Source organism: Oncorhynchus mykiss, chromosome 7, assembly GCF_057628025.1.
Source record: "Oncorhynchus mykiss isolate SJ-2025 chromosome 7, ASM5762802v1, whole genome shotgun sequence".
Lineage (NCBI taxonomy): Eukaryota > Metazoa > Chordata > Actinopteri > Salmoniformes > Salmonidae > Oncorhynchus > Oncorhynchus mykiss.
The window spans coordinates 37,718,494-37,741,730 of record NC_143028.1 but is presented as its reverse complement, the minus strand read 5'-3'; the positions used below and the strand labels follow the sequence as shown (position 1 = coordinate 37,741,730).

At 45.3% G+C, this 23,237-nt stretch overlaps 1 protein-coding gene across 6 annotated transcripts in view; it reads left to right on the top strand.

Moving 5' to 3' along the window:
- Positions 1-4,282: 4,282 nt before the first annotated feature.
- The window catches only part of LOC110527806 (voltage-dependent calcium channel subunit alpha-2/delta-2), a 325,465-nt gene continuing 306,510 nt past the window's right edge, over positions 4,283-23,237 (top strand). For 3 of the 6 annotated variants that reach the window (XR_016497236.1, XM_036983281.2, XM_090240880.1), the window contains exons 1-2: positions 4,283-4,836; positions 9,418-9,499. Coding sequence is in view for 4 of the 6 variants with exons in the window: in XM_036983281.2 (XP_036839176.1) it covers positions 4,721-4,836; positions 9,418-9,499 (198 nt within the window). In the remaining 2 variants the exon portion in view is untranslated. The remainder of the gene's footprint in view (positions 4,837-9,417; positions 9,500-23,237) is intronic. The other 3 variants (XR_016497237.1, XM_090240879.1, XM_090240881.1) reach the window with 1 other exon arrangement.

The following is a 23,237-nucleotide window of genomic DNA, read 5'->3' as shown; positions in this document are numbered from 1 at the left end:
GTAGCCCGGCAAGTGCGGCGGGGTGGAACAGACCGCACTGGGCTGAGCTGGCGAACCGGGGACACCGTGCGTAGGGCTGGTGCCATATAACCCGGGCCGAGGAGACGCACTGGAGACCAGATGCGCTGAGCCGGCTTCATTCCTCCTGGCTCGATGCCCACTCTAGCCCATCTGATACGAGGAGCTGCGATGTAGCGCACTGGGCTATGCGTGCACACTGGGGACACCGTGCGCCTTACTGCATAACACGGTGCCTGCCCGGTCAACCTCTCTCCATGGTAAGCACGGGGAGTTGGCTCAGGTCTCCTACCTGACTTAGCCACACTCCCCGTGTGCCCCTCCCCAATAATTTTTTGGGGCTGCCTCTCGTCCCTGTTGCACTGCCGTGCTAACCCCTCATATTGTCGGCAATATTCCGGCGATATTCCCCAGCCTGTGCCCAGGGTCCCTTACCGTCCAAAATCTCCTTTGTCCAGAACCCTCTGCTCCTGGTTACCACGCTGCTTGGTCCGGTTGTGGTGGGTAGTTCTGTAACGATTTTCTTCTTCCTCTGACGAGGAGTATGAAATATCGGACCAATGCGCAGCGTGGTAAGTGTCCATAATATATTTATTAAACTGAACACAGAATACAAAAAAATCAAGAGAAATAAATGAAAACCGAAACAGTTATGTATGGAAAATGCAGACACAGAAAACAACTACCCACAAGTCAAGGGCGAAACCAGGCTGCCTAAGTATGGTTCTCAATCAGAGACAACGATTGACAGCTGCCTCTGATTGGGAACCATACCAGGCCAAACACATAGAAATACAAACATAGAACAAAACATGCAATACCCACCCACATCACACCCTGACCAAACTAAAAATAGAAACATACAAAGCAATCTACGGTCAGGGCGTGACAAGTAGTTTACATACGCTCAATTAGTATTTGGAAGCATTGCCTTTAAATTGTTTAACTTGTGTCAAATGTTTCGGGTAGCCTTCCACAAGCTTCCCACAATAAGTTGGGTGAATTTTGTCCCATTCCACCTGACAGAGCTGGTGTAACTAAGTCAGGCTTGTAGACCTCCTTGCTCGCACACGCTTTTTCAGTTCTGCCCATTAATTATCTATAGGATTGGGGTCAGGGCTTTGTGATGGCCACTCCAAAACCTTGACTTTGTTGTCCTTAAGCCATTTTGCCGCAACTTTGGAAGTATGCTTGGGGTCATTGTCCATTTGGAAGACCAATTTGCGACCAAGATTTAACTTCCTGACTGATGTCTTGAGATGTTGCTTTAATATTTCCACATACTTTTCCTTCCTCGTGATGCCATCTATTTTGTGAAGTGCACCTGTCCCTCCTGCAGCAAAGCACCCCCACAACATGATGCTGCCACCCCTGTGCTTCACGGCTGGGATGGTGTTCTTCGGCTTGCAAGCCTCCCACTTTTACCTCCAAACATATTGATGGTCATTATGGTCAAACAGTTCTGTTTTGTTTCATCAGACCAGAGGACATTTCTCCAAAATGTATGACCTTTGTCCCCATGTGCAGTTGCAAACGGAAGTCTGGCTTTTTTATGGTGGTTTTGGAGCAGTGGCTCCTTCCTTTCTGAGCGGCCTTTCAGGTTGTGTCGATATAGGGCTCATTTTAATGTGGATACAAATACTTTTGTACCTGTTTCCTCCAGCATCTTCACAGGGTCCTTTGCTGTTGTTCTGGGATTGATTTAATCTGTCTTAACAATTGTTGGAAAAAATGACTTGTGTCATGCACAAAGTAGATGTCCTAACCAACTTGCCAAAACTATAGTGTGTTAACAAGTCATTTGAGGAGTGGTTGAAAAATAAGTTTTAACAGCACAAAAACATCCTACGGCGTACTTCATTAGCATCGAATAGCCCCTGCGATATGCAACTTTTCAGAGAAGTTCGGAACCAATATACACAGGCAGTTAGGAAAGCAAAGGCTAGCTTTTTCAACAGAAACATGCATCCTGTAGCGCAAACTCCAAAAAGTTCTGGGCCACTGTAAAGTCCATGGAGAATAAGAGCACCTCCTCCCAGCTGCCCAGCTGCCCAATGCACTGAGGGTAGGAAACACTGTCACCACTGATAAATCCACGATAATTGAGAATTTCAATAAACATTTTTCTATGGCTGGCCATGCTTTCCACCTGGCTACCCCTACCCCGGTAAACAGCCCTACCCCGGTGAACAGCCCCGACCATTTCGAATCCCACCGTACCTTCTACGCTATGCAATCTGGTTTCCGAGCTGGCCATGGGTGCACCTCAGCCACGCTCAAGGTCCTAAATGATATCATAACCGATAAGAGACAATACTGTGCAGCTGTATTCATCAACCTGGCAAAGGCTTTCGACTCTGTCAAACACCATATTCTTATCGGAAGACTCAACGGCCTTGATTTCTCAAATGACTGCCTCACCTGGTTCACCAACTACTTCTCAGACAGAGTTCAGTGTCTCAAATCAGAGGGCCTGTTGTCCCGACCTCTGGCAGTCTCTATGGGGGAGCCACAGGGTTCAGTTCTCGGGCCGACTCTTTTCTCTGTATACATCAATGATGTTGCTCTTGCTGCTGGTGATTCTCTGATCCATCTCTATGCAGATGACACCATTCTGTATACTTCTGGCCCTTCTTTGGACACTGTGTTAACTAACCTCCAGATGTGCTTCAATGTCAAACAACTCTACTTCCGTGGCCTCCAACTGCTCTTAAATGCAAGTAAATTAAATGCATGCTCTTCAACCGATCACTGCCCGCACCTGCCCGCCCATCCAGCATCACTACTCAGGACGGTTCTGACTTAGAATATGTGGACAACTACAAATACCTAGGTGTCTGGTTGGATTGTAAACTCTCCTTCCAGACTCACATTAAGCATCTCCAATTCAAAATCAAATCTAGAATCAGCTTCCTATTTCGCAACAAACATCCTTCACTCATGCTGCAAAACATACCCTCGTAAATCTGACTATCCTACCAATCCTTGACTTCTACGATGTCATTTACAAAATAGCCTCCAACACTATACTCAGCAAATTTGATGCAGTCTAACACAGTGCCATCCGTTTTGTCACCAAAGCCCCATATACTACCCACCACTGCGACCTGTATGTTCTCGTTGGCTGGCCCTCACTTAATATTCGTCGCCAAACCCACTGGCTACAGGTCATCTATATGTCTTTGCTAGGTAAAGCCCCGCCTTATCTCAGCTCACTGGTCACCATAGCAGCAGCCAGAGGTAGCACGCGCTCCAGCAGGTATATTTCACTGGTCACCCCCAAAGCCAATTCCTCCTTTGGCTGCCTTTCCTTCCAGTTCTCTGCTGCCAATGACTGGAACAAATTGCAAAAATCACTGAAGCTGGAAACTCATATCTCCCTCTCTAACTTTAAGCACCAGTTGTCAGAGCAGCTCACAGATCACTGCACCTGTACATAGCCCATCTGTAAATAGCCCATCCAACTACCTCTTCCCCATACTGTTATTTATTTTTTCTCCTTTGCACCCCAGTATCCCAACTTGCACATTCATCTTCTGCACATCTATCACTCCAGTGTTTAATTGCTGAATTGTAATTATTTCGCCACTATGGTCTATTTATTGTCTTAGCTCCCTTTTCCTACCTCATTTACACAGACTGTATTTAGACTTTTTTATTGTGTTATTGACTGTATGTTTGTTTATTCCATGTGTAACTCTGTGTTGTTGTTTGTGTCGGCACTGCTTTGATTTATCTTGGCCAAGTCGCAGTTGTAAATGAGAACGTGTTCTCAACTGGCCTACCTGGTTAAATAAAAGTTCAATAAAAAAATATAAAAATAAACTCCAACCTAAGTGTATGTAAATTTCTGACTTCAACTGTAGATAGAACAGACAGACAGGCAGACAGATCAACAGGTTGACAGACAGACAGACAGACAGACAGACAGACAGACAGACAGACAGACAGACAGACAGAGCTGGCCTGGTAATAGGATGTGGAGCACCTGGATATGTCTGTTTCTATGGCCTTGTATTTTTACTGGGTCAGTAATCATACAGCAGTATAATGTTGTGTTAAATATGTTAGGACACAAGGGAACACTGCAGTAACAGTGCTTTAGAGTTTGAGAACCAGAGAATAAATACTTGGGGTTGTTGAGGGTGCTTGTACAGTCTCCAATGACTCCTGTCCTTCACCACAACTATTACTAAAGACTTTGACTCCAACAAAGAGAAGAACATTTCTCAAGTTAATGTATTACCCGTCTAGAGACATGCCTGTTATTACCAACATAAAGCCTTGGTTCCTTTGTGCTCATAATCCTGCATGGTGAACAGGACAGAGAGCCTGACGCGCGCCCCCGTCTGTCGTGTTGGAATATTGGCGCGAATGTGTCGTCTTGTGTTCACGCCGTCGGTTTGTTACATTGGAGAGAGAGTGAGCGGAGCAAATGTGCAAGGCAGGGAGAGGGAGGAGTGCGCAAATAGCCACAGCAGCAGCAGCGGTGGCAGCAGCGTCAATGCATCTGTGATACTTCGAATCCGCTGTCTTGACCTGCCAATCCTCTGTACGTTTCCGATTGAGATTTCACAGCGCGAGTTCTCGCTATCAACCGACACACTTTCCGGAGCTCAGCGTTTATTCTTAGTTCGGCTGTAAGAGATTATTCTCACTGCCCCATTCTATTTATCCCAGTTTCTTGAATATTTTATGGAAAATGGCGATCTGCGCTCAGTCCTACGGTATTTTCTGTATGTTCTCAATCCAAACTGTCCTCATCATTAGCGTCTCTTCGCCGGCAACGGGGAGCCTCCGCTTCCCCCAGCACTACACGTAAGTAGCCTACATTTAGGGAGATGGAAACGGGGTTACTGCTGAGATCTCAGAACTGGGACAGTTTGCCCAAACCGTGCGGTTTACTAAAAGGTGCGATAGTCGCGTGATGCTAACGGGCTCTCTGATGTTGAAACAGAAACGCAGTTTCCGTCTCTGAATTATTCGTGAGCTACGTTACAGATATATCCGCGTGCACGAATGTTATTGTAGCAATGACAATTTAGCCATAGTCTAATCTACTGCTTCTTCCCTTCCAAATACGGTCGATAATGGGATGTTGTTTTCATGGATAGGTGCATGGGTTACTTACTACTGGCAAGTCACAGGTGCTCGCCATAATAGCATGGGAGTTCAATTATTGATCATGGCTTGATTAGATAACATTTCTGCTCAATACAAATCACCCAGTATTTTTTATTTTCTTTTGTGTTCATAACGGATAGTCAAACATGCTACAATGTTGACAAAAGCATTCAGAAGGCGCATAGGTGATGGCGGAGCTACTTCGATCTAAACAAGTCACAATGCTAATCCTTAAAAAAAACTAAATCAAAGTAGCCTAACTATCAAGCTGATAGTACTGATTTTATCGCCATGCTACCGTTAAAAAAAAATGATTTAGTAATTTTAAAGCAGCAAAATTCCATGCCCCTCCGTAACGGAGGTAGCCTATAACCGGAGGGAAAGTGCCCGCGAGGATGTCCAAATCTTGCACTCCGGTTGCGCCATGGCACAGCACGCGCATTTCACCAGGTGGGTGTGAAGGACAACGAACTCTTCGAGTTTTACGCATATGTAGGCCTATATCTCTCTCCTCGACCCTAATAGCTTGAAAACGTATGCCCTGAATATTACAAAAATAAGTGTAGGGATATGTCCTATTAATTAGAATGGGTTTGACAGTTAGACTAGTCATTCCATTGTGTAAATAAAACAATTCTTAATTGACAGTATTGTATTGTAGGCAGCAATAGGCTATGTCGGAACCAGATTAGGCACAACGATAAACATAAGGAAATCTGGCCCCAGCCGTATAGGCCTATATCTTATTAATACGCATTGTAGGGCCCGTTATACCCAACGCTATTTGAAATATTATGCTGACATTTATTGCATTAACCTATATATTGTTTTTCATTTTGTGGTTCAATCAATGTGTAGCCTAAAACATGCTTGGAACTTTTTCTGCATCTCTTGTGTCAGTAAGGGTTGTCCGTTTCTGGAGCCTTACTGTTGCCTCAGCGATACCCCCACCCCCCCCACCCCCCCAAACAAGCAACAGGATTGTATCCGACCCCTCCCCTCTCTCTCTCTAATTTGAGATCTGTTTAATAAATCATTATTTGATATTAACATATATAATGTGTGCTATCTAATCACTGAATTGGATATCAATATCTTATATAGGCCTAATCATGTAGGGTATTAGAATTAGATGAAGGGTGAATTTGGGAACTTTCCTCCTCGGAAAGCATTTATTCTGCTCCTCTAATTCAGTACTCTATAATTCCACATCTAGTTCCTCCCCTTCCAATGCATCGTATGTAAAATAAGAAAACAATGCTTTGCGCTCTGGCTACACAATTACGCACAGGAGGACGTCATTTTAATAGACTCATAAAAACATGTATAATTCACAAGCTCATGCTTTAGGCTACACCGCTCTTAGTTGGACATTAGTAGCCTATGACATATTAGGCTACTAACTGTGTATATGGGCAATTGTTATCTGGCGAGCCCTCATTTTGGAGCTGCGAGCTGTATAGTGGACTGTTGCAGGATTTATCACGGCGATTCTCACAGAGACAACTGTGTCAAGATTTTCTCGACTAAGTGTTTTAGGCTATCCCGCCCAAAAACATTGAAACATTTACTAATCATTATTGTCTTGTATGAATAGGCTAATAAGGCATGTGTAATAATATTTGTAAGACGCGACAGCCTAATTTCTGAACTCTACGCATAGGCTAGATTTAATTTCTAGACCGAGTCGAAACATATTTACATTTTATAAGGCCGCTAGTTGTTTGGATAAGAAACCAAGTTATTTTTTTCGAGACTATTAAGACTGTCAAGGTCAATCACAATTCGCTGCAGTTCTTACACAGACGTGCCAGGTAACTCGGGGGGAAAAAATGACGTAAACTGGAACTAAAGTAGTGCTAATGAAAAGAGTCCTTGAGGTGAATATAGTGAACAACACCGAAGAGAAATGTACAATGTGACATTGGATTAAGTCAATCCAGAGAAAAGTGTGACACCCGGATGGATGGGTGTTGTCGCTGGTGTGTGTGTGTGTGTGCTGAACATCAGGTTATTTGCCAATTACAGTAGGCCTACTGTCCATTTGATGAAAAACAAATAATGTTGAAAAAAACTCTTTATCATTGGAGGTCGACTGGACTTTACACAATCATCTCGGGGTAAATTATGTACACTTTATCTTGCAATATTGTGCATAAAATTATATGCAATTTCACTAACACTTACTTTCATAAACGTATGAAAATAGTCCGAATATGGATGATTTTTCAATGTTTCACTTCACTAGAAATGACCTGGGTTTCGAGATCCATCGATTAAACTTTGTGATGGAGCTTCAACGAAGAGCCATAGGGTTGATAATACACTCGTTTCATTTCAGCCTGAGATAGTCTTTGATGGCAGACCCAATGAATGTCTCAAACTCTCTGAACGACATTTTATAGAATTGTACACCTACCTTTGGACCTATTCATGAACATATTATGTAACCTAATGAATTATCCTAGGCTCATACAAATAGTGATCTTTTAAAATACACTTTTTGGATTTAATACTAACAATACCGTAAGTTATTTTTAGTTGGGCACTACATTGATTTTGATTACTGCATTGTTGGGTTCAGAGCTGGCAAGAAAATCATTTCGCTGTACTTCTGCATGTGATATTAAAAAAGTTCAACTTTGAACTAAGACCCAAATGAAGGTCGACATTGGCTTAGCGTAAACATGAGATCAATCAGCCTTAGCCTGAGATTCAGTAGGTCAGTCCAGCAATATTTACCGTGTAAAATGATAGTTCACCCCCAATGTTGTGTTTGTGTGTGTGTGTGTGTTTTAACGCACTATGCATATCTATACAACTTGGTTGTGTCTGTCAATGTGCAAGTGTGTGTGTGTGTGTGTGTGTGTACTTGCATTTGTGTATAGGTGACTGTACACGAGTGAAGTTGTGTAAGGAGTGTGTCTAGCTTGGGGACAAGAGGTATTGTCACTAGCTGTTAGCATCACTGCATTCCGCTCCAGTGTGGTCTCACTTTAAGCCTGCGTTCACTTCATTGCCAGGTGACCTTTTCATAGTCGGTGAGCTTTCTCCAGCAAACCTGCCTCGTGCCATCATTTTAGAGGCAAGCCTCTTTTCCTCTCTTTTTCTCTATACCCCCCTCATAAGCACAGTCAAGACACATTGTTCTATGTGGCTAACATTTGAACAAATGCTTTCTCTACACTCACAGATGCCTACGTCTTATCTGATTCCTGTCAGGGGTCCTGGTCACAGATATGATGTACTGTTAACTATACTCAGTGGTTCCAGGTCTCTCTGTCACTTCTTGGCAGACTGGTATTGGTTCATAGATCTGTCTTTTCTTTCAAAATAATCTGACATTTAACGCTGACATTTATTTCTTTGCGGTATTATTAAGAGACAAATGGTTGTGCTGGTGATGTGAGTGTCTGGTGTGTCTGGAAGGAACGGCTGCGTGGCTCAGAGCCGGCTGCTACCGTCTTGTCAAAATACAACCACAAAAACAAGGACAGAAGAAAGGGTACAGTTTCATGTTTGTAGAATTTTTTGGGGGGGTTACTTTTCCTTAACATTTGTACATGACTTAGTTATTATTGCTATTATTATTATTATTATTCATTACTATACTTTCCCCACGTATGTTAGTATAATTATTTCTTATTTTTATCTGAGTGATGCCTGGGTGGGTAGGGACTCCACTCTTAAGTTGGTAACTCTTGCTGATCGAACAGCAGCTTGTGAACATCTTGATCCATTAAGTCATTTGCAGCCTTGGTGGGAGATATAAACTGATGAGCTCCAGGCGTTTGATCTCTTAATTCCAGACTTGGCTCCATCCACTGAGAGCGCCTCCTGCTTATTGTGCACTTCTGTCAGAAGGGAAGCTTTTTTATTACAGCCCTGCTGCTGATCGAGGCCCAGCCAAAAGAACACACGCTCACGCTCCGTCCAACCAGAACCCCAGGGATGAGTGGCGGCTGGACGGGATGTTGATGAATAAAACTGACATTAGGAGACTGAAAAAAAGACAGTGTGTCTATAGAAGGAAGGAGGGGAGTGAGTGACGGATGGAATGGAAAGACAGATAGATTCAGGCAGACAGACAACACATACACCCCGGCCCCACACACAAACATACACACATCACATGCAGTTATATACATCACTTGAGGGAAGGAAAATGACTTTAACAAGGGAAGGGAACTGACTCTCTTAAGCCCTCCCCAACTCATAATGTTTGTGATACGCTTGTATGTTAAAGTTACAGCTGTGTGTCTTTGTTCCCATCAGAATGATGCATTGGGCAGGCCGTATTGAGAAGGAGCTGGAGAAGACTCTGCAACTGGTCACTGGAGCCCAGCAGATGAAAGGGGTAAGTACTGGGAACTCAACATAATACCTGATCCCATGCACGCCTGCAGTTAAACTGTCTGTCTTCTCTCTCTCTCCCTGTCTCTCTCTTCCCCTCTCTCTCTCTCTCTCTCTCTCTCTCTCTCTGAAGCTAGGCTTACTATCGTATTGTTTGTGTGCCAAATGGAAGCGTAACACCAGCAGTGTGTCTATGTACTCTGGAGACTCCACGCATCTGGGCTCCTGCTTCTGTCCCTCTGTCATTGTGTGCGTGACACGAGAGCAGCAGATGGTTTGGCCGTGTTAGATTGACAGAGTTTCGTCATGTTTCTACACAGAGGCAGTGTGCATGTTCACTGGGCTTCCAGGTCTGGAAACGGGCCTGGATCTAATGCTTCATTATTGCTGTGTGGCTGACTGTGATGATTCAGCCAGCCACAATAGCGTCTACGGCTGCGGTGATGGTAATCGTTGCCATGGTGAGGGGGATGGCCGTGGTGTTAATATGGTAGTGTAATTGACGATAGCGAGTGTAGGCGACAGTTGCTAGTTGTGGTTAAAGGGTTTAGGACAGTGTTTGGGCGGGCGGAGCAGTGATGATGGTTGTTGCCATGGCTGCGGTTAGCATGGGGATGTGTTGGTTGCTCTGACAATACAATTATTTGCGTTGTCTTCCAGAATAACACAGCATCACTATTTGGTCTGTCGCTATTTACTCACTGAAATACAGGCTTTGGCGTTCCTAGTTTGTGTCAATAGTTATTGAATAGGAATGTGTGTGGATTTGCATAAGCAAGTACAGCACGTCAATTAAAAGTGTATTCAATTGTGTTTGCACTGTAAGAAAGATTGACATTGAGCGAATGCTGTGGGAATAGTTAGTTCATCTAATAGTTTGTTCTGGTGTATACTAGTAAGTGGGTTGGGCTGAGTGTGTGTGAGTATGATGGTTGAAAGGTGCGTTTGTGAGTATGTTAGCATAGTGTGTTTGTGAGTATGTTAGCATAGTGTGTTTGTGAGTATGTTAGCATAGTGTGTTTGTGAGTATGTTAGCATAGTGTGTTTGTGAGTATGTTAGCATAGTGCGTTTGTGAGTATGTTAGCATAGTGTGTATGTGAGTATGTTAGCATAGTGCGTTTGTGAGTATGTTAGCATAGTGTGTTTGTGAGTATGTTAGCATAGTGCGTTTGTGAGTATGTTAGCATAATGCGTTTGTGAGTATGTTAGCATAGTGCGTTTGTGAGTATGTTAGCATTGTGTGTTTGTGAGTATGTTAGCATAGTGCGTTTGTGAGTATGTTAGCATAGTGCGTTTGTGAGTATGTTAGCATAATGCATTTGTGAGTATGTTAGCATAGTGTGTTTGTGAGTATGTTAGCATAGTGCGTTTGTGTAGGCTCGGTTGTCCTGAGTGTGTGTGTGTGTGTGTTAGCCTAAAGGCTCCACTCTGTCTATTGACGTGCATGCATGTACAAGGGCATGCATTTTTGTCCAGAATCGTCATTGCGTTTCACCCAGAGAGGAAGTCCGCCTTGTGTAGTGTAAATCCACTAGGGCTTGGGGAGCCAGAGTAGCTTACCAAGCAAGAGGGTCCGAGGCACTCTGACTGTAGCCAGCGACGCCATTTGAACGTTGGGATGTGGTGTTGTATGCCTTTTTTGTTTACAAATATAGCTAGCTAGCTACATGTCTGGCTAGTCTGGTGTTTTAAGCTGTACGGCACTACTTTATAGACACAGAAGCAGAAGCAAGCATGTCTCTCTATGAGTTGTGAATTCGAGAGCTTGAACAGCAAGAGGTTGAACTGCTCTTACTACTCAGGAGGAGAAGAAGAAAAGAACGACTGAGAAAAGGGCACGTTCGTCCACTGAACACGACAAGAGGGGACGACGGAGAAGATATGTCTCTTGTCCAACCTATGCGAAGCCTTGACGAGGAAATCCATTTTCACTACTTTCGGATGTCAGTTTGCCAGATTTGACGACTTGCTTCAGCCGCACATAAATCGCACGAGAGACCTCACAGCATTCGGTGCGAGTGGCAGCACACAGCAAAGTATCGCTGCTAGTTATAAGCTATGCATCTCAAAAGTTTGTGCCATCATCACGGAAGTGTGGCAGGCTATCTGGCATGTCCTGAAGGAGGATTTTGTGGCTTATTCCTCCATGGCAAAATGGGAAGAAATTGCCAGAGAGTTTGGGGATAGTTGGAATTGTCTGTGTTGTGCAGGAACTGTCAACGGAAAACATATTCGGATCTAGTTCCGGCAAACTCGGGGAGCAAGTACTACAACAAAAGGGCTTTTTCTCAATGGTCCTGATGGCAGTCTGCGATGCAAGGTACCTCTTCACCATGATCAACGTGGGCGCATTTGGTCGGGAGGGAGATGCAGGAATCTTCTCATGAAGCAAGTTCGGCTCCCAACTCATTGCAGGCCAGCTGCCAGTAACAAGGCCAGAGTGCTTTTCACGGACCCAAACACCGAGCCCATATGTCTTTGAGGGAGACGAGGGATTTCCTCTGAGGGTAAACCTGACATGACCAGATCCAGGTAAGATACAATAAATAGATGTGACTATACTTATGATGTGAAAATGATACCAATATAGATGTTGTAATTATACTGAACAAAAAATATAAATGTAACCTGTAAAATGTTGGTCCCATGTTTCATGAGCTGAAATAAAAGAGCCCAGAAATGTTTCATATGCACAAAAAGCTTACTTCTCTTAAATTATTTACCACACATTTGTTTACATCCCTGTTAGTGAGCATTTATCCTTTGCCAAGATAATTCATCCACCTGACAGGTGTGGCATATCAAGAAGTTGATTAAAGAGCATGATCATTACACAGGTGCACCTTGTGCTGGGGATAATAAAAGGCCTATTGAAAATGTGCAGTTTTGTCACACAACACAATGCCACAGATGTCTCAAGGGAGCGTGCAATTGGCATGCTGACTTCAGGAATGTCCACCAGAGCTGTTGCCAAATAATTGAATGTTAATTTAGCCTCCTTCAACGTAATATTAGAGAATTTGGTAGTACGCCCAACCGGCCTCACAACTGCAGACCACGTGTAACCACGAAAGCCCATTATCTCCACATCCGGCTTCTTCACCTGGGGGATCGTCTGAAACTGAGGAGTATTTCTATCTGAAATAAAGCCCTTTTGTGGGGCCTGGCTCCCCAGTGGGTGGACCTGGTTCCCCAGTGGGTGGGCCTGGCTCCCCAGTGGGTGGGCCTGGCTCCCCAGTGGGTGGGCCTGGCTCCCCAGTGGGGGGGCCTGGCTCCCAAGTGGCCCTCCCAGGCCCACCCATGGCTGTGCCCCTGCCAAATTGTGTGAGATCCATAGATTAGGGCCTAATGAATTTATTTAAATTGACTGATTTCCTTATATGAACTGTAACTCAGTAAAATCGTTGAAATTGTTGCGTTTATATTTTTGTTCAGTATATATGCCTTACATAAAAGTCATTGGCATCCCAGTAAGAGGATGAGGGCCTATGTCCAAAGCATAGGCTACACAGTTGTTACAATACACATTTGAAAGCCGTCATGTTCTTGTTCAATACTAATGGAAAATCCTTATTTTCTTTAAAGGTTCTTCTGACCTTGGTGACACCAAGAAGGTCGACAACTACCTCCACTCAAAAGCCAGAAGAATTTCAGGACTGCTTTGGGATCCGAGCTGCAAGATGGAGGATCCTGGGACGAGCCCTTGAAGTTGTCCCGGAGAAAGCTGAGACCATTGTGAAGGCCTGTGTGGCCCTCCGCAAAGACCTTTGCACCACCGACACTTCAGACACTGACTACACAGAGTCATCAACACGGTACATCCACCCCACATTTGTTGACCACTCCACACCCACTGTGGAACCGGCGTCTAGGAGAGTGGAGACAGGTGGTACAAGGGACACCAGCTTCCTGGACCCAAGGAACACGTCGGGCAGGCAGGGCAACCAGAGTTGCTCTAGACGTGCGCAACAACCTCAAGGACTACTTCCTCACACCAGCTGGACAAGTGTCTTTTCAGAATGCTGCTATCGCGCCCTCCAATAAAAGTTAACATGTTGTGTGGTTTGGCACATGACAAAAAGTACGTGAACACCTGTTTGTTGAAACAGGGAGATGATGAACCAGACCGGGGAGATGATGAACCAGACCAGGGAGATGATTTTTAGTTTTACCTTTATTTAACTAGGCAAGTCAGTTAAGAACAAATTCTTATTTTCAATGACAGCCTAGGAACAGTGGGTTAACTGCCTGTTCAGGGGCAGAACAACAGATTTGTACCTTGTCAGCTCTGGGATTTGAACTTGCAACCTTCTGGTTACTAGTCTAACCACTAGTCTACCCTGCCGCCCCAGACCAGGGAGATGATGAACCAAGGGGAGATGATGAACCAAGGGGCAGTGAACCACCTGTAGATGGGCCGTTGGGGCTCAGCTCTGTCTCTGGGCTGTCCAAAACACCACCCCCCTCCAACACCTACAAGCAGATGGCAAATACATTAGAATTCAAGCAAATCTGAAAACATCTCCATGGGCTCCTTTGAGTTAAAACACTTACTGAAATTAACTGATTTCATAAACATCTCAATCTAATTACTACTTTTATGACAGAAAATGACATTGCAACGCTGCGCTATACTCCGAACCCTCCGTCTCCGTAGTGTCTGGATTGGCCTTAACGCCTTGATCACACTCATTGAGCAAATTGGTGCAAAATGGTACGCAGCATCATCTGGATATGTATTCACCACACAGAAAGCACTGCAACTGCCTCTGCAGCGCAATGCTGCAATGCAAACGCAGCGTTTCATTGGAAATGAATGTACTTGTGGTGTACTGAAATGCAATGACGCTGTCGGTGTGAACGAGGCGTAAGTAGTGTGTGCATTCGCGGTCGTGAGTTGGTGTGAAAGAACATTTATCACGGCCCCAAACAGGAGTCGTCACAGGGTGTGTTAAATGGCCCAGCGTGCCTAGAAAAGCCATTTTCTAAATGGATGCCTCTCTCTATACGTGTGTCTGATAGAAATCTTCCCAGGGCTATGCCGGCTGGTAACAAGATTGTCTCCCTTCGCGCTCCCTTCCTCTTCATGCGCAGTTTATTTTCAGAGTAAAAAAAAAAAAGTCTGCAAATTATTATTTTGTTTGTCTTACGCTGAGCGAGTGAAGGGAGGAAGTTGAATTTAATGTGGTGTATTCGGTTCCTCTTGGTTGAGATTTTGATGCCCGAGAGATTGTGGGTATTTAGCGAGAGAGAACGGGTAGAGAGGATGTGCTTGCTGAGAGAGAGAAGGAGCAGGGGAGGTTTAGAAAGAAGAGGTAGACTGATGAATGAGAGAGAGGGTCGTTGTTTTTACAACAGGAGGGTGTTTGTGTGCTGGGATGGATGGACGATTTGACAGCAAGAACAGATATTTAGAGAATGTGGGCACATTCACTGAGACGGAATTGGTAATGTATGATTTGGGAGTGAGATGAGAGAGAGACAGAGAACATCCAATGGGGAAGGATGGATCTTTCCTGTTTCTTTTCCTCATTATAATCCTCATTGCTGTGTTTGTGATCTGTTCTGAGAGAGGCTGCTGTGCTGTGGTGGACACTGGCATTCCTTTCATAGCCTCAAAGCTTAGTCAGACCTGTTTGATAAGCATACAGTAGGATTACACCCACACACTGTCATCATGGGCTGGAGTACAGTAACTCTAGAGTTTATTGGAAACGCACGCACGCACGCACACACACACGCACGCACACACGCACGCACACACAGACGTATGGCCATTTGTTCACCCCCTCTTCTAGAGAGCCCCTTAAATGCTAAAGCACTGTAACATATGTTGGGCTCTTAATTCATTTCAATGAGGAGGGCCTAATCAGCGTGAATAATTCAGCCTCATACACTTGAAGGCTCCTTAACCCCAAGCACTGGCACGGTACCAATACTATACCACATACTGTACTGTGCCTCTCTACCGCCCTCCCTTTTCTTCTCCCCTCTCTCCATCCTTCATTCTTGACATACTGTCTCTCTACCTCTCTCTCCTCCTCTCTCCGTTCCTCTGTCCTCCTCCCTCCTCCTCTCTTCCCCATGGTTAGGGAATGAAGCCTGGGAGTGGCAGACTGGGCTGATCCCAAAGTTCTCTCCTCCTGGTCTGTGTCTGTGAGGCTGCAAGACTGAGCTCCAGTATCAGGCCCAGGGGAGTGTGTGTGGGAAGACCACGATTAGCGAGAACTCCAATTAAAACACTTTAGATTCACAGATTCTTTGACCAAAAAGAGCTGGACACAAATACAAAATAGCGGATACATTGAATGAGGGTATATTTCCTCTCTCTCACACATGCTCTGTGTGAGTGTGTGTGGTCAGTGGTGCTGGATCAGTCAGTTCTGAGACCCCATGCTGTGCTGCAGGTTTATCTGGGCCTAACACAGACTTCATTGCCTCTAGTCAAGCCAGTTTGTATGTGTGTGTCTGTGTTCCTGCCATTTCTGGGTTTGTCTGTGAAGGACGATTGTGCTGCGAATTTCTTCAGTTTAATTGTTATGTTAACGTCATTGTGAATGGTGATTGCCAACTTCAATTGTGCTTTTGCCTCCCCAAAGCATTTGCTTCCATGCCTGAAACAGCAGCCGGTTCTGTAGGTGGGGCTCAAGTCGACCCCCCATAAATAGAGATATCTATAAAGTGCTGGAGGATTACTCACTATCGCTGACTCCAGCACTTTCCAATAATCTGTCTCAAATGCCCAATGCCATACAAGACACCATCCCATCCACTCACGTTAATAGCCCCCTCCCCTCTTTCTAAAGCTGACCTTAGCTGAAGTCACGGACACACACTAACGCACAAACACAGTGCTGTGCTGTTTCATCAGCGTGCGTTGGTGATGATGTAACTGCTGCTCAATGTAATTGGTTCCTTGATTTAATAGCTCTTACTCCTGAAGACAATTTACAGGAAAAGCTGAGTCTTCCTCCCCACCATGAGCAATTACCGTTAAAGGAAGGAGAGAGAGAGAGAGAGATCCCCCCCCCCCCTCTCCCCCCTCTGCCTCACAACACAACAGCAGCTCATTCATTATCTGGCCTTTAGAAACAGCAGGGGCTATTTTTGCTTAACGTTTTGTCTCTCCCTCCCTCCTTTCCTCTCTCTCTCTCTCTCTTTAGCTCTCTCACTTCTCTCACTTTCTCACTCTCTCTCTCTCTCTCTTTAGCTCTCTCACTTCTCTCACTTTCTCTCTCTCCCTCCCTCCTTTCCTCTTTCTCTCTCTCTCTCTCCCTCTCTTTAGCTCTCTCTCTCCCTCTTTAGTTCTCTCACTTTTCTCTCTTTCTCTCTCTCCAACTCTTTCTCTCTTTATCTCTCCCTCTTTCTCTCTCTCTGTGTTTCTCTCTCTCTCCCTCCCTTTAGCTCTCTCTCTCTCCCTCTCTTTAGTTCTCTCACTTTTCTCTCTTTCTCTCTCTCCAACTCTTTATCTCTCTTTATCTCTCTCTCTCCCTCTTTCTCTCTCTCTGTGTTTCTCTCTCTCTCCCTCTCTTTCTCTCTCTTTATCTCTCTCTCTCCCTCTCTTTCTCTCTCTCTCTGTGTTTCTCTCTCTCTTTATCTCTCTCTCTCCCTCTCTTTATTTCTCCCTCTCTCTCAAATCAAATCAAATGTTATGGGGGTGTAGCGAAAGGCTTACGTTCCTAGCTCCAACAGTGCAGCAATATTTAACAGTACAAAACAATAAACGCAAAACACAAACAGGCCCCACAGAGCCCCAGGATAGCAACACAATTAGACCAAACCAAATGGACCATTTCAGGTTGTCAATGATGTGCACGCTGGGGAACTTGAATCTTTCAACCCTCTACTACTGAACTACTGTGGCCCCATCGATGAGGGGGGCTCCCTCTGCTGTTTCCTGAAGTCCACCATCATTAGCTCCTTCGTTTTGTTGACGTTGAGGGGGAGGTTATTTTGCTGGTACCACTCTGCCAGAGCCCACACCTCCTCCCTGTAGGCCGTCTCATTGTTGTTGGTAATCAGGCCTACTACTGTTGTCGTCTGCAAACTTGATGATTGAGTTTGAGTGGCCACGCAGTCATGGCTGAGCACGCACCGTTGTGGGGCCCCCGTGTTGAGGATCAGCGTAGCGGAGGTGTTGTTGCCTACCTTCACCAGCTGGGGTCGGCCAGTCAGGAAGTCCAGGACACAGTTGCACAGGGTGGGGTTCAGACCCAGGGCCTCGAGCTTAGTGATGAGCTTAAAGGGCACTATGGTGTTGAAGGCTGAACTGTAGTCGATGAACACCATTCTTACTTAGGGTTTCCTCTTGTCCAGATGGGATAGGGAAGTGTGCAGTTGTTACGTGCCTCCTAAGAGGAGGGAGGTGCAGTAGTCAGGAGCAGGAGAGCAAGGAAGTCCCAGTAGCACAATCGTTTATTAGACGTCCCAACTCAACAAACAACAGTTGGGGGAACACGCCCAAGCAAAGTCCCCACACACACAGGGAAATAAACGCAACACACAGAGGAGAAACCTCCACTCCTAATTACAGTCCAAAACGGTACAACAACTGAGAGAAAAAAACCTGTGGCGCAAACACGCACCCCTAACAGAGCAAACACTCACCCCTAACAGAGCAAACACTCACCCCTAACAGAGCAAACACTCACCCCTAACAGAGCAAACACTCACCCCTAACAGAGCAAACACTCACCCCTAACAGAGCAAACACTCACCCCTAACAGAGCAAACACTCACCCCTAACAGAGCAAACACTCACCCCTAACAGAGCAAACACGCACCCCTAACAGAGCAAACACTCACCCCTAACAGAGCAAACACTCACCCCTAACAGAGCAAACACGCACCCCTAACATAGCAAACACTCACCCCTAACAGAGCAAACACGCACCCCTAACAGAGCAAACACGCACCCCTAACAGAGCAAACACGCACCCCTAACAGAGCAAACACTCACCCCTAACAGAGCAAACACTCACCCCTAACAGAGCAAACACTCACCCCTAACAGAGCAAACACTCACCCCTAACAGAGCAAACACTCACCCCTAACAGAGCAAACACTCACCCCTAACAGAGCAAACACGCACCCCTAACAGAGCAAACACTCACCCCTAACAGAGCAAACACGCACCCCTAACAGAGCAAACACTCACCCCTAACAGAGCAAACACTCACCCCTAACAGAGCAAACACGCACCCCTAACAGAGCAAACACTCACCCCTAACAGAGCAAACACTCACCCCTAACAGAGCAAACACTCACCCCTAACAGAGCAAACACGCACCCCTAACAGAGCAAACACGCACCCCTAACATAGCAAACACGCACCCCTAACAGAGCAAACACTCACCCCTAACAGAGCAAACACGCACCCCTAACAGAGCAAACACGCACCCCTAACATAGCAAACACGCACCCCTAACAGAGCAAACACGCACCCCTAACAGAGCAAACACGCACCCCTAACAGAGCAAACACGCACCCCTAACATAGCAAACACGCACCCCTAACAGAGCAAACACGCACCCCTAACAGAGCAAACACGCACCCCTAACAGAGCAAACACGCACCCCTAACAGAGCAAACACGCACCCCTAACAGAGCAAACACGCACCCCTAACAGAGCAAACACGCACCCCTAACAGAGCAAACACGCACCCCTAACAGAGCAAACACTCACCCCTAACAGAGCAAACACGCACCCCTAACAGAGCAAACACGCACCCCTAACAGAGCAAACACGCACCCCTAACAGAGCAAACACGCACCCCTAACAGAGCAAACACTCACCCCTAACAGAGCAAACACTCACCCCTAACAGAGCAAACACGCACCCCTAACATAGCAAACACTCACCCCTAACAGAGCAAACACGCACCCCTAACAGAGCAAACACTCACCCCTAACAGAGCAAACACTCACCCCTAACATAGCAAACACTCACCCCTAACAGAGCAAACACGCACCCCTAACAGAGCAAACACTCACCCCTAACAGAGCAAACACGCACCCCTAACATAGCAAACACGCACCCCTAACAGAGCAAACACTCACCCCTAACAGAGCAAACACGCACCCCTAACAGAGCAAACACTCACCCCTAACAGAGCAAACACGCACCCCTAACAGAGCAAACACGCACCCCTAACAGAGCAAACAGCAAACGATCCCGCACAAAGAATAGCAGGCAGCGGAGGTTAATAAAAATGAACTAATAGGACACAGGTGTAAAGGAAAAACAGACAGACACCAACGAAAAGGAAAAATGGATCCGTGGCAGCTAGTAGGCCGGCGACGACGACCGCCGAGCACCGCCCGAACAGGGAGAGGAGCCACCGTCGGTGGAAGTCGTGGCAGCAGTGCAATAGCGATTGCGTTATCCATGGATCTGTTGGGGAGGTATGGAAATTATAGTGGGTCTAGGGTGTCAGGTAAGGTGGAGGTAATATGATCCTTAATTAGCCTCTCGAAGCACTTCATGATGATAGAAGTGAATGCCACAGGGCATTTAGTTCAGTTACCTTCACTTTCTTGGGTATAGAAACAATGGTGGACATCTTGATGCTGGTGGGGACAACAGACTGGGATAAAACACTCCAGCCAGCTGGTCAGCACATGCTCTGAGGACGCGTCTAGGGATGCTTTCTGGACCGGCAGCCCTGCAAGGGTTAACACACTTAAAGATGCACTATGTAGAAATCGCTTCACCATTTCCTGGTTGCTAAAATTCTAATAGTTCACCTAATTTCAGTTTATGTGACAAAACAAGCAAGTATAGTCTAGAGAGTTGTTATACCGTCTGTGATTTTTTTGTTGTTGCCGAAACCCAAGATATTGTACTTTCAGATGTTTGAAGCTGGTGTACAAAACCCAAAGTAAAATACGCAAAAACAAAGATTAAGAATGGCAAGCATAGAAAGAGCGTGCATAGAACAGATCTACCGCTTTTTAGACTTGCTTTCCATTAAAATGGCAGTCGCCCAGTCGCCCAAAAAGTTACATATTGCAGCTTTAAGTGTCTCTTTCTCTCTCTCAGTAATGTGTCATTCCTTAGTACCTCCCTACAGTAATGTGTCATTCCTTAGTGCCTCCCTACAGTAATGTGTCATTCCTTAGCACCTCCCTACAGTAATGTGTCATTCCTTAGTACCCTCTTACAGTAATGTGTCATTCCTTAGTACCTCCCTACAGTAATGTGTCATTCCTTAGTACCTCCCAACAGTAATGTGTCATACCTTAGTACCCTCTTACAGTAATGTGTCATTCCTTAGTACCTCCCAACAGTAATGTGTCATTCCTTAGTACCCTCATACAGTAATGTGTCATTCCTTAGTACCCTCTTACAGTAATGTGTCATTGCTTAGTACCTCCCTGCAGTAATGTGTCATTCCTTAGTACCTCCCAACAGTAATGTGTCATTCCATAGTACCCTCATACAGTAATGTGTCATTCCTTAGTACCTTCTTACAGTAATGTGTCATTGCTTAGTACCTCCCTGCAGTAATGTGTCATTCCTTAGTACCTCCCTACAGTAATGTGTCATTCCTTAGCACCTCCCTACAGTAATGTGTCATTCCTTAGTACCCTCTTACAGTAATGTGTCATTCCTTAGTACCTCCCTACAGTAATGTCTTTCCTTAGTACCCTCTTACAGTAATGTGTCATTCCTTAGTACCTCCCTACAGTAATGTGTCATTGCTTAGTACCTCCCTGCAGTAATGTGTCATTCCTTAGTACCTCCCTACAGTAATGTGTCATTCCTTAGTACCTCCCTGCAGTAATGTGTCATTCCTTAGTACCTCCCTGCAGTAATGGGTCTCCATGATTGCAGCTCAGGGTCGGGTCAGTTCAGTGGATGGTGTACACAGAGTATGCTGTTTGTACAGAATGTGGCATTACAGAGAGATGCGGTGTGTGTGTGTGTTTGTCTGTGTCTATGTTCTAACCAAATGCTAGCATTCCTTTATATTCAAGTCCAAAAAAAACACTATTATTAAATGTAACTACATACCGAACAGATTGTCCCCCTCACAGAGACTCCTCAAAGAACAAGATGGCTGGGATGGGAGTGCTGGCATTGGCCTGCCTGTCTGGGAGATGGTAAACAGCATTACTCTCAGGCACATTCACAGATGACAGAAGAACAGAAGGGAACACAGACACACGTTTATTGTATTTACCAGATTTCATTGGCTTTCTGACAATGGCTTGATTCCTAGGGTACCTGTTTTGAAGGCTCAGCACTTTTTTGTCTGGTTTTATAGGAGTGAAATGGTATATTTCCAGACTGCATACAATAGATCCTGGTCAATCTTCCTTATTACCACACTCAAAAACAAATGTGTCTAGGCATTTGTGCATTAAATACATTTGATTGACACAATAAGAACTGCTGATATTGTTGAATATTTGTAATAATGTTGAATTGGACCTGCCCCCCCCCCCCTTCATTCCACGAGTTATAATGTTACTCGGCATTTCGAACCCACAACTGTGGGTCCAGCAGCTCATCTCTAACACGTCCGTGTATTTCTCAGCAGAGCCTTGTTCTCATCGCTGAGTTAAGCCAGCGGACCGAGATCAATCGAGGGAGATTTGAGGATAGTGCTCACCATGTGGTACTGTATGCTGCCAACACGGGGTGTTATGTCATTTCTGGACACATAATAAACATCATACATCATTTGTTGCTCTGCTTGATTCCAGCATCGCGGATTGCCATATAAAGCTTTACAGAACGTTAGGGCAGGATATTCCTCCTTTAAATCATGAGAGGCGAGCCTCGTTTAGCATCGCGCAGAGCTGCCCGTGTCCTAATCTATGAAGCTCACTAACTAATGGTACTTTGTGGGGGGCAAATATGTGTGGCCAATGGCTGCTGGATAAATGCGAGGCGAACGGTGCACATATGTATCCTGCTTCTTCTGGTTTCTCTGGGGGAGAAAGACCCAGGGTGCATTCTGATGAAGGAAGACAATATAGTAGAATATGTTCCGAATGGGATTAGAATGCTGTTAAAAGCCCACTGTTTGTCAGGAGTGGGGGCTTTTTGCCTTCGCTGCACATCTCTTCTCCCCTTCATCTCTTCTGGAACCAAACTGTTATTTGAAGTGTGCGTGTGTGTGTGTGTTTCATTTCTAGCGTTCTCTGATTTCCATGTTTTTGAGCTCAGCTGACAGATATCTTCCCTTTGAGGGAAGGGTTGTGTCTCTGTGAAACAGGAAACGATCTTAAGGTCATGGTCTTCTTCTTACCAGAGAGATGTTTGTTTCTGTCGGCGCGATGCGTGAAGAAACTGTACCGACTGTACCGACTGACAACATATCCCGAGTGAGCCATGTTTCCGTGAAACAGAGAATGTTACAATCTCTGATGCCTCTCTGTAAGGCAACTCGTGCCCTAATTTTGTCCACCTTGTTATCTAGAGAACAGGACATTAGCGAGTAATAGGCTCGGAGGCAGTGGATGGTGGGCTCGCCTTCTGAGTCTGACCAGTAGGCTGCTCGGTCTGCCTCTCCTGCGGCGACTGCGTTGTTATGGGCCAGCCTCTGGGATAAGATCGCATGTCCAGGGTGGAGGTCCGAACCCACTCTATATTGGCCATATACCACAAACACCCGAGGTGCCTTATAGCTATTATAAACTGGTTACCAACGCTTAATCCAATTATTTTATTTCATAAACCTTTATTTTTGGTTATATTGGAGACATTGTTTTACTTGTAAAGAAGTTAATA